The sequence below is a fragment of the Anabrus simplex genome, chromosome 2, assembly GCF_040414725.1.
Source record: "Anabrus simplex isolate iqAnaSimp1 chromosome 2, ASM4041472v1, whole genome shotgun sequence".
Classification (NCBI taxonomy): Eukaryota; Metazoa; Arthropoda; class Insecta; order Orthoptera; family Tettigoniidae; genus Anabrus; species Anabrus simplex.
In genome coordinates this window covers 377,308,641-377,326,082 of record NC_090266.1, presented here as the reverse complement: position 1 = coordinate 377,326,082, position 17,442 = coordinate 377,308,641, and the positions used below count along the sequence as shown (strand labels likewise).

Sequence of the window (17,442 nt, the reverse complement as noted above, 5' to 3'; positions counted from 1 at the left end):
AATCTAACAGTCACAAATACTTGCCTTTGGCAAATGGGAAGAAGGCTTCTTTAAACCAATATTTTAATTCCTTTCTTCTCATTTTCCCTGATTTTGGGGCTGTTACGATTATATTTTTGGCATGAAACACTTCCTTGGAAACTCTTGGACCAAAAGTTTGTTGCCTCCTGGCGTACAATGAATAATTTCGGGAAAAGAATACAAGCCATACTAACCATAGGCATAATTGTGTATGAATGTGTGGCCATAATAACTGATTGAACAACTATTTCTGTACGTTTCTCACTAACAAATGATAGAGTCCTTTCTGTTTCCATTTCGTGCTCAAAACTGATCTATATTTTATATTGAAGAAGTGTAGACTGATAACCGCTCTGTAGCTGCTCCCAAAAATTTCTTTGCGACTTCATCTTTTTCTTCTTCTTGCAGATACTTACGAGGTGCAAATTTTGTGATTTTTCTACTTTTGATTCTGTAGTTTTCCTTTAAGTGACTCAACCAACCAGTAGATGTGCTGAAATTACTTTGTCTCAATCAAGTTCCATTAGCTGGATTCATGACTGTTCTCTCAAAGGAACATGTGTTAACTGCCTCACACAGAAAGCTCAACATAACACGCTCGCTTGAGCTGGTCACCAGGGTTGTCCACGTCTAGCTATATGCTAATGCGTGCAATCTTATTAAACATATTTGTATCGATTTCACGACCTAACAGCTTGAATGGCAGCTAAATTTTTGTACAATACTTTATTATGATTTCCTCATCCTCTCTGCAAAATTTCATTGTTGGTTTCAATATGACCGTATTGATAGGTCCCTTGTTAGGTCTACATGGTAATTTACTTTCAGTGGTGGTGGTGGTGGTGGTGGTGGTGGTGGTGGTGGTGGTGGTGGTGGTGGTGCTGGAGTAACATTGCATTATGTCAACAACACAACTTCATTCCATGACAGAAACTCTCCCAAATTGTTGCTGTTGGTTTTTTGCTCATTGTTTCACGTTGCACAGACCCAGACAGGTCTTATGGCAGCGATGGGCTGGGCTAACTAAGAAAGACACTGTTGCCTTAATTAAGGTACAGTCCCAGCATTTGCTGGGTATGAATATGGGAAACCATGGAAAATAATCTTGAAGGCTGCCAATAATGTGGTTTGAACCCACCATCTCTCGAATGCATCCTCACAGCTATGTGTTCCGAACCACATAGCCAACTCGCTCAGTGACTCCCAAGTGCATCTTTGTGCTGATTTTCATATTCAGTTTCTAATTCTCTATTAGTTCACTTGCTAAGTATTTCAAGATCTTTGATTTGTAACACTGTATTACTTACATGGTCAAAATTAAATTTTGAACATCCTTTACTTTTCAGCTCTTTCAGTGAGTTGCACCCAACACCTATCTTCCTCGTCCGCTTTGCATCTGTTATCTTGTAACCCTGAAAAGGAAGGCAAAGTAATCATTTTAATGAACATCTGAAGGAAAAGTGGAAGGCCAACTACTCTCAAAACAACTGCTAATAAATTCCTAACAAGAGTTTATGAGATAAATATGGATTATGATCCTCCTCTACAAAGAATGGGGTATTTCTTCGACTGCCTCCAACATATCAAATTACTGTTCTACAGAATCTCCAGCACCTTGATACAGAGGGTAGAATCTCAATATATCTGAGAGAAAAGCTGCTCTGAAGTAGAAAAACAATCTGTTCACAGTCAAGGCAGACTGATAAAATTTTGTTTTATAATAAAATTGATTTTATTCCCCAAAAAGATCCACATGGGTCGATGCCCCGAACAAATAGCAATTTTAAAAAACTACTTTTATGGCTTTTGAGATGCTGAGATGCAGGAATTTTATCCCAGAGAATTTATTTTACATGCCATAAATCTATCGTCATGAGTCTGCCATGCAGCTTCAAACAGCACAAAGACTGAGCTAGGATCAAATACACCAACTTAGGATCAGAAGGCCAGTGCTGTACCATCTGAGCCACTTAGTCTGGCTACAATACTATTCTAACTTCTTCGAAAGTATAAAAGACAAATTAAACAAAGGTAAATAGTTAGTGGATAATTATATAGAGAGAACAAGAACAAGTTAACCACATATAGTTAAATCCCAACAAAACGTGCCCACTTAATACATTGTCTCACACAATACACGTCTTTCCTCATATCCCTCCACATCTCATATAGCGAGTGGTTCACCAGCCGCTTGCAATTTAGTTTTATATATCCTGTCGCTTTTACTACTATTCTGAAATACATCGGTCCCTCTCTCTAAACCATGGTAATATAGCGAGATGTGAGTTTATGGGCTAGAAGATGGCAGGAATCGTGAGCGCCACTATTAATTCATTATGGGTATCTTGAACGAACCCGTAAAACGAGTACAGATACGAAGAACACATACCTTACAAGATGGGGTGCACACACAGACCAGGAGCAGGTATTGTATAGGCTGGAAACTGTGTGCTGAATGTCAAGACTCACAGTAGCTCACTTGGGAAGGATGCGGTGGGAGTTTTTTTTGCTAGTGGTTTTACGTCGCACCGACACAGATAGGTCTTATGGCGACAATGGGATAAAAAAGGCCTAGGAGTTTGAAGGAAGCAGCTGTGGCCTTAATTAAGGTACAGCCCCAGTATTTGCCTGGCATGAAAATGGGAAACCACGGAAAACCATCTTCAGGACTGCCGACAGTGGGATTCGAACCCACTATCTCCCGGATGCAAGCTCACAGCCGCACGGCTCTAAGCACATGGCCAACTCGGCCGGTGTGGTGGGAGTTGTGATAGAGGATGTACTTAAAGGTTTGAATCACAGGGCAAGTTGGCAGTGCAGTTAGGGGCATGTAGCTAAGAGCTTGCATCCGGGAGGTAGTAGGTTCGAACCCCACTGTCAACAGCCCTCAAGATGGTTTTCCGCAGTTTCCCATTTTCACATCAGTCAAATGCTGGGGCTGACCTTAATTAAGGCCACAGCCACTTCTTTCCAGCTCCTAGGCCTTTCCTATTCCATTGTCGCCATAAGACCTATCTGTGTTGGTGCGACGTAAAGCAACTAGCAAAAAAATATTCCTGTAAATATCTATTATTTCCTGTTTCCTATCCCATCGTCACCATAAAACTCATCTGTGTCAGTGCAACGTAAAGCAAACAGCAAAAAAAAAAAAAAAAAAAAATTACTTCTGAATGTGAACGCAATAATTCACAGAATTTTTTATATCTTACTATCAAAAATTCATCACATAAACTTGCATTCAAAATATTTAGAAAGTCTACCCAAACAGTTAACGCCATCAAACTAGGCTCAATTCACCCAGAGGCTCAAAAAAAAAGAGAGAGAGCTGATTTTTACAGCTTAGTTCACAGAGCGTTCGTGATACCCCTATCCGAAAAGACTGGAAAAAAAAAAAAAAGAAAGAACTTGATATCATTCATTTTACAGCTAAAAAGAATGGTTTTAATAAGCAATATATCGATAAAATCTTAGGAAATTTGAAAATAAATCTGTGACAACACTGATTAACGAGCCTAAAAAGAAAGAGAACAACTATGCCTTATTTACATACAGACATACTCATGTATATCGGTCTCGAAAGCCCAGAATAACGGCCGAGAGGATGCGTCGTGCTGACCACACGGCCCCTCGTAATCTGCAGGCCTTCAGGCTGAGCAGCGGTCGCTGGGCAGGCCAAGGCCCTTTCAAGGGCGTTAAGTGCCGTGGGGGGATAATCATGTATATGAAATCACAAACATTTTTACGAATCATAATGTAAACATTTCTTTTAAAACAGTTAACAACAACTCTCAACTTCTTTATAACCAACACACAGCAAATAAGATCAGAAACAAATATTATCAATCAGGGGTTTATAAGCTCATTTATAAACAATGCCCAGGGAGCTAAGCGGGGTGAACTGGATGCAATTTTAACATCAGATACAAAGAACATTTTAACATGTCCAAATACAATAGGTACTCGGCCACAAGTGCCCACATGGTAGATTATAATCATGCATTTACTTCTCTTGTGTTTTATGTACATGTAAGAAAGGCAACCTGATGAATGTCTACAAGAACATATTTATAAATCTAGATGTAAAACGTAATCCATTTCATAATTTAAATGAAATTTCCGAAGAAGTAAATACACTGTTTGAAGAGAATATCAACAAAAACTTTTCAAATCCAAGTGCCAGACAAGGTCAGTATATTCCCCCACGCAGTGGATCCGGGCAATTCCTTCCCAACTTCCCTTCCACCAGGCAGCTCACTGCCAGAACAACTGGTGTATACACAGGAGCTGAGAAATCCTAATCACCTTAGACAGCGCATCACCAAGGCATTGTATGAAATCAGCTTCATTTCCTGTATCAAATCTTATTTACATTAAATCAATAAAAGTAAATATCCACCTTTTCGATACTTATATTTCCTTTAAGCAAATTAATTATTTAGTTATAGTACATGTTTCGGTCCTTGGGAACATCTTCAGCTATGTTACATTGCATAGGTGAAATTACAAAGCATATTTTATCTTCTAAAAATACATCATAAAATATACCTTGATATGTTTAAAAACTATATGAATTTACTTAAGATAAAAGCGATTATGAAATGAAATGTCGTATGGCTTTTTTAGTGCCGGGATATCCCAGGGCGGGTTCGGCTCGCCAGGTGCAGGTCTTTCTATTTGACTCCCGTAGGCGACCTGCGCGTCATGATGAGGATGAAATGATGATGAAGACAACACATACACCCAGCCCCCGTGCCATTGGAATTAACCAATTAAGGTTAAAATCCCCAACCCAGCCGGGAATCAAACCCGGGACCCTCTGAACCGAAGGCCAGTGCGCTGACCGTTCAGCCAACGAGTCGGACAAAGTGATTATAATATATGGGGAGGGTTGAATAAGGCGGTGAAATGGGAAGGGACATGGATCTACTCTGTTCTAAACCATTTTAAAACTATTTCTATTCACTTGAACAGATGTTTAAAAAATTTTGGTTTTCAGCACTTTTGTTCACTCTGATGTATGTTTTCTAGTTGTTTATTATTAAAAATTGTATTAAAAAGTTAAAACATTTATTTTTCAAAAACTCTTTTAATAATAAACAACTAGGAAGCATACATATCACAGTGAAAAAAAAATATTTGGTTTTCAGCACTTTTGAACAAATTTTTAACAAAGTAGATTAATTTCCCTTCCCATTTCACTGCCTCATTCAAACCCCCTCATAGATTTTAATCATTTTTATCTTTAGTAAATTCATATAGTTTTTTAAACATAACAAGATACTTATTATGATGTTTATCAATCAATCAATATCAATCAATACTGATCTGCATTTAGGGCAGTCGCCCAAGTGGCAGATTCCCTATCTGTTGCTTTCCTAGCCTTTTCCTAAATGATTTCAAAGAAATTGGAAATTTATTGGTAAGTTATTCCAATCCCTAACTCCCCTTCCTATAAATGAATATTTGCCCCAGTTTGTCCTCTTGAATTCCAACTTTATCTTCATATTGTGATCTTTCCTACTTTTATAAACACCATTCAAACTTATTCGTCTACTAATGTCATTCCACGCCATCTCTCCGCTGACAGCTCGGAACATACCACTTATGATAAAGATGTTGATTCCCATAGGGAACCTGAAATATTTGTTCCAAATGTTTTAATACATTTAATACATACCACTTAGTCGAGCAGCTCGTCTACTTCCTCCCAAGTCTTCCCAGCCCAAACTATGCAACATTCTTGTAACGCTCCTCTTGCCAGAAATCACCCAGAACAAACTGAGCTGCTTTTCTTTGAATTTTTTCCAGTTCTTGAATCAAGTAATCCTGATGAGGGTTCCATATACTGGAACCATACTCTAGTTGGGGGTCTTACCAGAGACTTATATGCCCTCTCCTTTACATCATTACTACAACCCCTCAACACCATCATAACCATGTCCAGAAATCTGTACCCCTTATTTACTATGGCATTTATGTGATTACCCCAATGTTTACCTTTCCTTATATTAACACCTATGTACTTACAGTGATCCCCATAAAGAACTTTCACCCCATCAACGCAGTAATTAAAACTGAGAGGACTTTTCCTATTTGTGAAACTCACAACCGGACTTTTAACCCCGTTTATCATCATACCATTGCTGCTGTCCATCTCAAATATATTTGAGGTCATTTTGCAGTTCCTCATAATCTTGTAATTTATTTATTACTCTATACAGAATAACATCATCTGCAAAAAGCCTTATCTCTGATTCCACTTCCTTATTCCTATCATTTACATATACATGAAAACGTAACGGCCCAATAATACTGCCTTAAGGCATTAATTATAACAGGTTCAGATAGAGCTTCGCTTACTCTAATTCTCTGAGTTCTATTTTCTAGAAATATAGAAACCCATTCAGTCACTCTTTTGTCTAGTCCAATTACACTCATTTTTTCCAGTAGTCTTCCATGATCCACCCTATCTAATGCTTTAGACAGGTCAATCGCAATACAGTCCATTTGACCTCAATCCAAGATATCTACTATATCTTGCTGGAATCCTACATGTTGGAATAATCTTTCCTAAACCCAAACTCCCTTCTATGGAACCAGTTATTAATTTTGCAAACATGTCTAATATAATCAGAAAGAGTGCCTTCCCAAAGCTTACATGCAATGCATGTCAAACTTACTGGCCTGTAATTTTCAGCTTTATGTCTATCAGCCTTTCCTTTATACACAGGCACTACTATAGCAACTCTCCATTCATTTGGTATAGCTCCTTCATGTAAACAATAATTAAAAAAGTACTTAAGATATGGTACTATTTCTCAACCCATTCTCTTTAGTATATCCCCAGAAATCTTATCAATTCCAGCTGCTTTTCTAGTTTTCAAATTTGTATCTTATTGTAAATGTCATTGTGATCATATTTGAATTTTAGTACTTCATTAGCATTGGTCACCTCCTCTATCTGGACATTATCCTCGTAACCAACAAACTTCGCATACTGCTGACTGAATACTTCTGCCTTTTGAAGATCCTCACATACACACTACCCTTGTTCATTAATGATTCCTGGAATGTCCTTCTTGGAACCTATTTCTGTCTTAAAGTTCACTATAATTTGCATGACTGCCAATTATACTTGCCATCTTGCTACCCTTAGCTGACTTCTTTGCTAGATTCAATTTCCTAGTAAGTTCCTTCAATTTCTCCTTACTTCCACAGCCATTTCTAACTCTATTTCTTTCCAGTCTGGACCTCCTCCTTAGTCTCTCTATTTTTCTATTATAATAACATGGGTCTTTACAATTCCTTACCACCTTTAAAGGTACAAACCTGTTTTCACATTCCTCAACAACTGCTTTAAACCTATCCCAGAGTCTGTTTAGATTTTTATTTACTGTTTTCCAGCGATCGTAGTCACTTTTTACAGACTCTCTCAGGCCTGTTTTATCAGCCATATGGTACTGCCTAATAGTCCTAATTTTATGACCTTCCTTCCTCTTACATTTATTTTTAACTACGATAAAAACAGCTTCATGATCACTAATACGATCTATTATTTTGGTTTCTCTATAGAGCTCATCTGGTTTTACCAGCACTATGTCCAGGATATTATTCCCTCTGTTGGTTCCATCACTTTCTGAATCAGCTGTCTTTCCCATCTTAACTTATTTGCCCTTTGTTGGTCATGCTTCCTGTTGTTCGCATTACCTTCCCAACTGACATTTTGTAAATTGAGATCGCCCCCTACTATCACATTCCTTTCCATGTCGTTTCTCACATAGCTGATTATCTTATCAAATAATTCTGAATCAGCATCAGTGCTACCATTTCCCAGTCTGTACACTCCAAAGACATCAAGTTGCCTATTATCTTTAGAAATGAGCCTTACACCTAGAATTTCATGTTTGTCATCTATATCTTTTTGTAGCTTAAAAATTCTTCTTTTACCATTATGGGTATTCCCCCTTCTACCATTCCTATTCTATCTCTACGATACACACCCCAGTTCCGTGAGAAAATTTCGGCATCCATTATATCATTTCTCAGCCATGATTCAACTCCTATTAAAATATCTGTTAAGTAATATCTAGAGAATACACATCCTAAGAACTTGGAACGATCCTCCTGTTCCAATTTTGTATTTCCTACCTGGCTTCAGTCCTCTTAGGTTTATTTGTTACTGACATAATTTTAGTCTTGGATTGGCTAATTTTCATATCATACTTGCTGCACCTCTTTTTACGCTCCAAGATAATGGATTGCGGTTCTACAGCACAGTCTGCCATTAAGACTAAGTCATCGCATAGGCCACTGGTCACTACATTTCCACTCAACTCAATCCCTCCCTACCATTTTATACCTTTCAGTAAGCCGGGCTGAGTGGCTCAGACGGTTGAAGCGCTGGCCTTCAGACCCTAACTTGGCAGGTTCGATCCTGGCTCAGTCTGATGGTATTTGAAGGTGCTCCAATATGTCAGCTTCGTGTTGGTAGATTTACTGGTGCGTGAAAGAACTCCTGCGGGACTAAATTCTGGCATCTCAGCGTCTCCGAAAACCGTGAAAGTAGTTGGTGGGACGTAAAGCAAATAACATTATTACTATTATTATTGAATACCTTTCAGTAAATGGTCCATGTATATGATAATTTTTTTATTTTTTATTTGCTTTACGTCGCACCGACACAGATAGGCCATATGGTGACGATGGGAGAGGAAAGGCCTAGGAATTGGAAGGAAGCGGCCGTGGCCTTAATTTTTTTTTGCTAGTTGCTTTATGTCGCACCGACAAAGATAGGTCTTATGGCAACGATGGGACAGGAGAGGGCTAGGAGTGGGAAGGAAGCGTCCGTGGCCTTAATTGAGGTACAGCCCCAGCATTTGCCTGGTGTGAAAATCGTAAACCACGGAAAACCATTTTCAGGGCTGCCGAAAGTGGGGTTCGAACCCACTATCTCCCAAATACTGGATACTGGCCGCACTTAAGCGACTACAGCTATCGAGCTTGTTGTGGCCTTAATTAAGGTACAGCCTGGTGTGGCTGGTGTACCATTTGCCTGGTGTGAAAATGGGAAACCACGGAAAACAATCTTCAGTGCTGCTGACAGTGGGGTTCAAAACCACTATCTCTCGGATGCAAGCTCACAGCTGCGCGTCCCTAACTGCACGGCCAACTCGCCTGGTTTATAAAAGATTACAGCCTTGTCTAATCCCTCTAACTACTTTGAAGCAAGAGCTCATTCTATGATCAATTCCCACTGTGATCCAATTGTCAACATAAATGCCTTTTACTGCTTGTATTAACCTACCCCTAATCCCATAATCATCCACTACGACTAACATCCTTTCCCTTGGAATTCTTGTGATACGCCTTCTATACATCTTCAAAACAAACATAGCTGTCTATTCCTCTCGTAACATTTTTCAATTACCTGATGTATAGTGAAAATCTGGTCCTAACAGCCCCTCTGTGGTCTGGTTTTCCATCCACCTTACTCTTCACAATTGATGGCACCCTCCTTTCCAAAATGCCAGATAACACCTTGACTGGTATACTGATCAATGAAATACCACAACAATTATTGCAATAATTTCTGTTCCCTTGATTACAGATACCGTAGGTGCAATTCCTGCTTTTATCCAATCAGAACGTAGCTTACTCACTTTCCATGCTAATCCTGTCACTGTATGAAGCAATGAAGCGTTACAAAAATGTTGCAAAGTTTGGGTTGGGAGGAATTGAGAGAAAGAAGAAGAGCTGCTCGACTAAGTGGTATGTTCCGAGCTGTCAGCGGAGAGATGGCTTGGAATGACATTAGTAGACGAATAAGTTTGAGTGGCGTTTATAAAAGTAGGAAAGATCACAATATGAAGATCTGTCCTTTCTTCACCATAAGACCTGTCTGTGTTGGTGCGATGTAAGGTAAATTGTAAAAAAAAAAATTTTAAAAATCCACTCAGACTTATTTGTCCGCTAATGTCATTCCAAGCCATCTCTGCACTGACAGTCAGGAACATACTGCTTAGTCGAACAGCTCGTCTCCTTACTCCCAAATCTTCCTAGCCAAACAATTGATACATTTTTGTAACACTACTTGTTTGTCTGTAATCTCTCAGAACAAATTGTGTTGCTTTCCTTTGGATCATTAAAAAAAAATATATTTCCCAGTTCTCAAATCAAGTAATCCTGTGAGGTGCTATTTTAATAGATGTCAAGATGTCATAAGTCTGCCCCATAGGAGTTCTTTAATGACCCAGAAGCCAAAAATATGTAGTCACATTTAAACATCTTTAAATACCACCAAGCCGGGCTGAGTGGCTCAGACGGTTAAGGCGTTGGCCTTCTAACCTCAACTTGGCAGGTTCGATCCTGGCTCAGTCCAGTAGTATTTGAAAGTGCTCAAATATGACAGCCTCATGTCGGTAGATTTACTGGCACATAAAAGAACTCCTGCGGGACTAAATTCTGGCACCTTGGCGTCTCCGAAGACCGTAAAAGTAGTTAGTTGGATATAAAACAAATAACATTAATTAATTAATTAAATACCACCAACCTCAGACACGAACTTGCTAATCTGCGCAACTGAAATTGATATTCCTTATTCTCTTCTTTCTTTAACCTAGTAAATGTACTGTGAAGACAATTTTGGTCCTAATTCCTGCAGGAACCTTATTTCTGTAATTTAAGTGCCTACTAGAAACTATGCTGCATGGTATGATTTTTCTGATAGAGAGTATTATGTTGCATCCATTTGACATGTGTTTTGGGCATCCTCCATAGTTGTACGTCTTCCTTCTCTTTCCCACTATCAAATTTTGCTAACTCCTAACATAGCTAGTAATACGGTTTTCTGTTTGTTGACTCAGCTATTGCTACTCCTTTCCACAAGCCCAATTGATTTTAGTTGCACCCTATTGAATTCCTGTTTGCAAAAGCTATTTTGAAGGAGTCCTCCTCCCCCCTCCCCTGCCTTGGCTTGTCAAATGAGAGTAAATTTCATTCCCCCACCCAAATTTGAGAGATTTTGCCTTTAAAGCAAACAGGATGTTGGCCATGGATTCACCTTTTCCTAGTGAGATTTTAACTGTAATGGTTTGAGGACCACAGGTAGATTTGGTAGCCCTATTCTGACATGAGCTGGAATTTGTCAGAGATATTCATTCCAACTGCTTATTAAACGGTGCCCTGACTCTCAGGACTACTCACTTAGTCTTTCAGCATTACTTATGTTTCGTGAGCTAGGACATGACTGCTGGAACCCTCAAATAGATCAGTTTTGTTCTTTCCTTCTGGATAACATCAGGATGGATGAAGCTGATGTGAAGGCTAACTCTAGACTAAGAGGCAACCACATAGGTCTCCTAAGTTTTACTGACAGTTACAAAGGGCACTAGGAAAGTGAGTGAACGCTTTAGACTTTTTCAAAATAATTTCCACCCCACTCAATACACTTCTCCATACGTCGAAACCAGTCACTGAACCAAATCTGCCACTTTACTTCGGTTACATTTTCACACTCGTGATCCCATTCTGCCAGAAGCTCCTCGTAGGATGCAAAACGCCACCCTTTCAGCTTCATCTCCACTTCTGGGAAGAGTGCGAAGTCACATGGGACATGATCAGGACTGTATAGAGGGTGATCAAGCACAGTTAACCCTGATCTGGCAAGAAAATCCATTGTTACATTAGCACGATGTGCTGGAGCATTGTCATGATGCAAGAACCAAGTGTTGAGCCGTGACCTTGGACATAGCTGCTTGAGAGCCTGGATGACCTGAGGCAGACAAGTCTCACTGTACCACTTTGCAGTAACTGTCCTTTGTATTTCTAGCACAACCCAAGTCAGGATACCCCGTTTAGTGAAGAATACTGCAATCATCCTTTTCTTCACTGACCTTGACTTTCGTACAGTCACAGGCGTACCATCATCTTCAAACAGCCACACCTTGTTCTGGGATTTTGTTGAGACATCGTAATAATAAAGCCAAGTTTTGTCACCTGTAACGATGCTACTGACGTTATGCAAAGTCCCATTTTCAAACTGTTTTAGCATTTCTCAGAACCATTTTACTCGATGTGCCCTTTGTTCCTCTGAAAGTGAATGGGACACCCAAAGGGAACAAACCTTTCTAACATGGAGATGGTCACGTAGAACTGAATGAATAGCTGGTGCAGGAATATGGAGGGTCTCTTCTACCTGCCGATGTGTCAACCGCCTCTCTTGCTGCAACATTTTCCTCACAGCTTCAATGTTTTCCTCAGTTACTGATTCAGACGGTCGCCCAGAACGAGGATCATCTTCAACCACAAAATTTCCTCTCTGGAACTCTTTGTACCAGTGGAAAATTGTTGTCCAATGTGGACAGTCTTTCCTCAGCACAGGAGTCATTTCCTCCAGGCACTGGTCAACAGTTAATCCACGAGCAAAATTGTAGCGGATAATTGCGCGATATTCACCTTTAGACCACACTAACATCTTAACTTGCTTTCAGTCCCACTGCTTGGTAACAACTGGTGTGAAGGTCGCACCTTGCTGTCTTCTAGACCGGTTTTCACCCCTCTTTTCATCCCTCAACATAACAGGGGTGTCCAGCCAACCATTTTTGCGTATTGAAAAACTTTCCTAGTGCCCTTTGTAGGTAGATTGCCAGTGCATTCCCTTTTCCTCCTTGTACCATACCTGTGTTCCTTGATTTTGTTTCTAAAATTTATCTGGATCGTTATGAAAGAGGAACAGGTACCAGTGAAGGCAAATTATTATTTACTTTCTCTCTGTGCTAGTTATTTGTTTGAAGTCAGGCAGATAGAACCATATAATCCACCTGTGATCCCCAAATTGATACAGGAGAAATTCTCATTGGAACTATGCGTAAGTGGGATTAGAGAGCTCAGAATAATTTAAGCAAGCCCCGGACCCATGGGAGCAATAGAGTCCTACTTTCATTTGACAAGCTCTTTAGAAACAACTGTGTGAATGAAATGGAATGCAATGAGATACTATCAGTATAAATGGTGCTTATGGAAGAACTAAAGTAAAACTGACTGAGTCAGCAAATAGAATTTGTCTGGATGTATTAGGAATTAATGATCTTCAGGTAAGAGGAGATAATGAGGAAGAGAGAGGAGATTATAAGGTGTACTTAACAGGTGTTAGAAAGAGAAGGGTGGAGTGTGGGGTAAGGCTGTCCATCAGGAACACTTATAACGTGCTCCAAAATTTTCTACTATTCTACGTGATTCTACGTCTGCTACGCTCGACATGCTGCTACTAACCTCTGTGTGTGTGCTCTCTTCACCCGTCCAGTTCGTACTGTTCCTGCTGTTGCCCTCCCTCCTTTCCTCCCCTACTGCCTCGCTGTGCAATGTGTACCTTCTGCTCTCGTCTTTTCTGGACGTTTCCATCGTAATATAAATAATGCTCTGGGCTCGATCGGCGAGTTGGATGAAGAAGACGACTTGTGTGGAGGGAGGACTTTCTTTTATTTGCGCTAGCGGCTGGTCCGTGTGCAATGTTTTTTTTTAAATGGTGTTTATTGTTCATGATTGAAGCTCAAGGACTGCTGGACGGGTGAGCGAACTTTAAATTTATATTCCTTTGCCATACTTGAATTTCTTTTTAAAACTGCACTTCCTTATTTCATCATGCCGAAACGGCTGCTAATGACTGTTCACGCTAAAAAATATTGCTAGTCTGAGCAGTGGATTTTTTCTTGGAACTGCATTACGATCCTTTTTCAAAATTTGGCTTTCTATTACGTGAATAATTACTGTGATATGAACCATTGGATTCTAAAAGACTTGGTGAAAAAACGCAAGAATAGGACTAATTGTATTCATATTAACGCCTAGCTTCTGTTCGAAATTTTGAATTCTATTAATGCTTGTAGGTTCTATCTTTCCTAATTCCTGTTGCCAGCCTTAGGTACTGTTCTTTTGCACGTCCTTCCCTTTTTTCCCCACGTTCCTGTCCCGGGTTTTTTCTTTTCTTCTACTTTTGCGATTGTACAGTGGCCTAATGCCTTTTTAAATTCTCTTAAAAATTTTGTATTAATGGGTAATACCTGTTTACCGTTTTGTAGGATACTCCCAATGAAAACTATTGTAAAATTCATCTTGTTTCGAGTCTAGCTGTTTTTAAATAGCAAATAGTGTTGTTAAATAGTCGTCCCATTTATTTTTGAAAATCAGAAGTATCTAATCTTTAAAATATTGTTGGTTTCTTTAATTATCTGTTTCACTTTTCTTTGGCTTGTAAAAATCCTTCTTGGTGTTTGTGGTAATATATTATTATTGTGAAAAAACTGTTCCTTCTTTTTCCCTGATTTTTATCACACGCATTTCCATGTCCTTCAATTATCTGTACTTACCTCGGGTCCCTCTGAAAAAATGGACACAGTAAAATGCTTCCCTATGCGCTCTGCTAAAACCCTTCACTTTGAAACTGGAATCTGAGTACTTGTATACGTATGGATTTTTCTGGAGAGCTGTAAATCTTTTTCGTGGCATGCCATACTTGCATAGACTGCTGTTTGTTTATGTTACTGCGTTAGTTGGACTAGTGTCCAAGTTCATGACTTAGTTATGTTCTTCTATGATCGTGTTTGTTTTGTTGGTATATTGACTTACCATTTCCACTCTGGTGTATTGCGAGATTATTCTGAGTTTACATGCTTACCCAAATACGACATCATACTCATACCCATACCCAAATATTAACGTCACACACTATAGCACGCAACATAGCTTTGTTAGACATGCAAATGAGCAAATGGTGTGCATAGATTTAGTAGTTTTGAGAATTAGGTTGAGAACTGCCTTAGTGTTAATAATCAGATTAGGAGCTGATGAGGATGAAGTAAGCAAGTTTTATGAAGCACTAGTGACATTGTAGTCATGGTCAACAGCAGTGATTGACCAATTTTAATGTGAGAATTGGAAATAGAACAGAAGGCAATGGGTAAATGTGGCGAAGCTACAGAAGCAAGAATAAATGGGAAGCGTTTACTAGACTTGTACTAGTATGGAATTAGCAGTTGTGAATTTATTCTTTAAGCATAAGGCTATTTGGGGTCATTCTATGTCAACTGACCTTGTATGTAAAAAAACTATATTCCATTAAAAGTATATTTCTTTATGCTAATATACTTTAAAATATTCCAGGGGACATGGATAGAAAGCATTTTAAAATAAAATCTACATGTTACCATGAACAGCACAGTTGAACTTGGTTAATTGATTGGTAATTTCAATCATGGTTTCGTTTCCTATATTGGTTGTACTGTTATTTGTAAAATACATTTCCAAACTAAATTGCCATTGTTGTATATTGAATATTACTCGCACACTTTTTAGTGATAGATTTGTGTACAGGGTTGAGGAGTAAGGAGGGAGCTCTCCCGGTTCCGGGAGCGATGCATAAGCGATTCATAGTTTGTGTTTCAAAGGTTGCCAATCTGTATCTCGAAGGTTGCCAAGGTCGACCGATTCAGCACTAGGGTGTCCATCTATCACTAAAAAGTGTGCGAGTAATAGCTATACAAGAGGAACGTCTACACTGCATCATAATTAAATTAAGGTAATAATGTACTTTTATTATTCATTACTAAAGTTAATAAACCCTTAGTCACACCTATAACACATTTTTGATTGAAAATGATTAATTATTGCAATAAAATCAAATGGTAAATCTTTGTCATTTTATCTGTTTACTCTTGTATCTTTAATTAGTTGTATTTTTAGTTGTTCGGAGAAACTAATAAAATCATTGAAATATCGTACTTGAAATACTTTGTCACACCCGTAACATGTATTAATAATATTTTATATGCCCTTGGTCAAAAACATATCTAAGTTGAAAAACATTAACCTTGCCCAAAAGAACCTATAAGTACAGGAATAAAATGTCTATTATTGCAGAACTTGGTAGCTAACAGTGTTACAAAAATTAATTATATGACTGTGCAATGCCAATGAAAAATTTTGTCATGCCCATAACATTAGTCTTCCCTTTCCACCTTTTCCTAAACAAAAGAAATGGATTTCATAAGTATGAGTCAATGACTATGTTACTAGAGTTATCTACCATAGGTGTTTCAACTGCCTATGAGATATGAATTTGACATAATCTGAAGTCTTATAGTCAATATAAGTAGGTATTTGTCACAGTTGTAACAGTGGAATGACCCTTCAGTTACACGTGGGAGGGTAGTGGCACTAGGTCCATAATATACCATATTATAACTGATTTTGAATTCAGGAAATCTATTCAGAATGTATGAATATTCCACAGATTTTTTGATGATACAAACCACTATCTGATCTGCAGTGAACTAAGTATCACTACGCATAGGATAGAGAAAGTTAAGTCTATCTGCAGGTGGATAAGTACGTATAAAGTCTTCAAGGTGAGGAAATTAGAAAATAGTACAAGGATGTAATTAGTGAAAAGTTTCAAAGAATAGACACTCAGCAAGTTCAGTATATAGAAAGAGAATGGGTGGCATACACAGATGCATGGTGGAAAAAAAACAAGTGCAACACAGCATATAAAAAATGGCTTCAAAGAAGAAGTGATGTAGATAAGGAAAAATGAAAGGAAATGGCGTATGGCTTTTAGTGCCGGGAGTGTCCGTGGACATGTTTGGCTCACCAGATGCAGGTCTTTTGATTTGATGCCCGCAGGCAACCTGTGCGTCGTGATGAGGATGAAATGATGATAAAGACCACACATACACCTAGCCCCCGTGTCAGCAAAATTAGCCAATAATGGTTCAAATTCACGACCCTGCTGGGAATCGAACCCGGGACCCCTGTGACTAAAGGCCAGCACGCTAACCATTTAGCCATGGAGTCAGACCGTAGATAAGGAATTGTACGTAGATGAAGGAAACAATTATTGTACAGTCCAAGAAGAAATTGTGGGAAGATTTCGGTAATAACCTAGAAAGGCTTAGTAAGGTGGCAGGGAAACATTTCCTGACTGTAATAAGAATAGGAGGGTAAAAGGGAAATGAATAATGTATTGGTTAAATCAGGTGAACTTATTGTAGATCCTTGCAAATCACTGGACCAATTGAAGGAATGCTTTGAAGATCTTCTCAATATAAAAAGGAAATCTTTCTGTTGAAGTTCTGAACAGTGGAGTTTATGGGGAGCAGAATAACAATGGCAACTTAAGGAAGTGGAGAGGATTGTAAGTAAATTGTCGAATAGATTAAATTAGACCTGATATGATGAAATATAGTGGGAGGGCAGGGTTAATATCAATCAATAATGATCGGCATTTAGGGCAGGAAAGGGCTAGGAGTTGGAAGGAAGTGGCCAAGGCCTCAATTAAGGTACAGCCCCCTGCATTTGCCTGCTGTGAAAATGGGAAACCATGGAAAACCATCTTCAGGGCTGCTGAGAGAGTGCTTCAAACACACT

General features: G+C 38.9%; 1 protein-coding gene across 5 annotated transcripts in view; it reads right to left on the bottom strand.

Annotated features, from left to right (window-relative positions):
- The window catches only part of Drep4 (DNA fragmentation factor-related protein 4), a 247,298-nt gene that overhangs the window by 164,770 nt on the left and 65,086 nt on the right, over positions 1-17,442 (bottom strand). For all 5 annotated transcript variants that reach the window (XM_067140797.2, XM_067140794.2, XM_067140796.2 and 2 more), the window contains one exon: positions 1,329-1,433. In XM_067140797.2, coding sequence (XP_066996898.2) covers positions 1,329-1,433 — 105 coding nt within the window. The remainder of the gene's footprint in view (positions 1-1,328; positions 1,434-17,442) is intronic.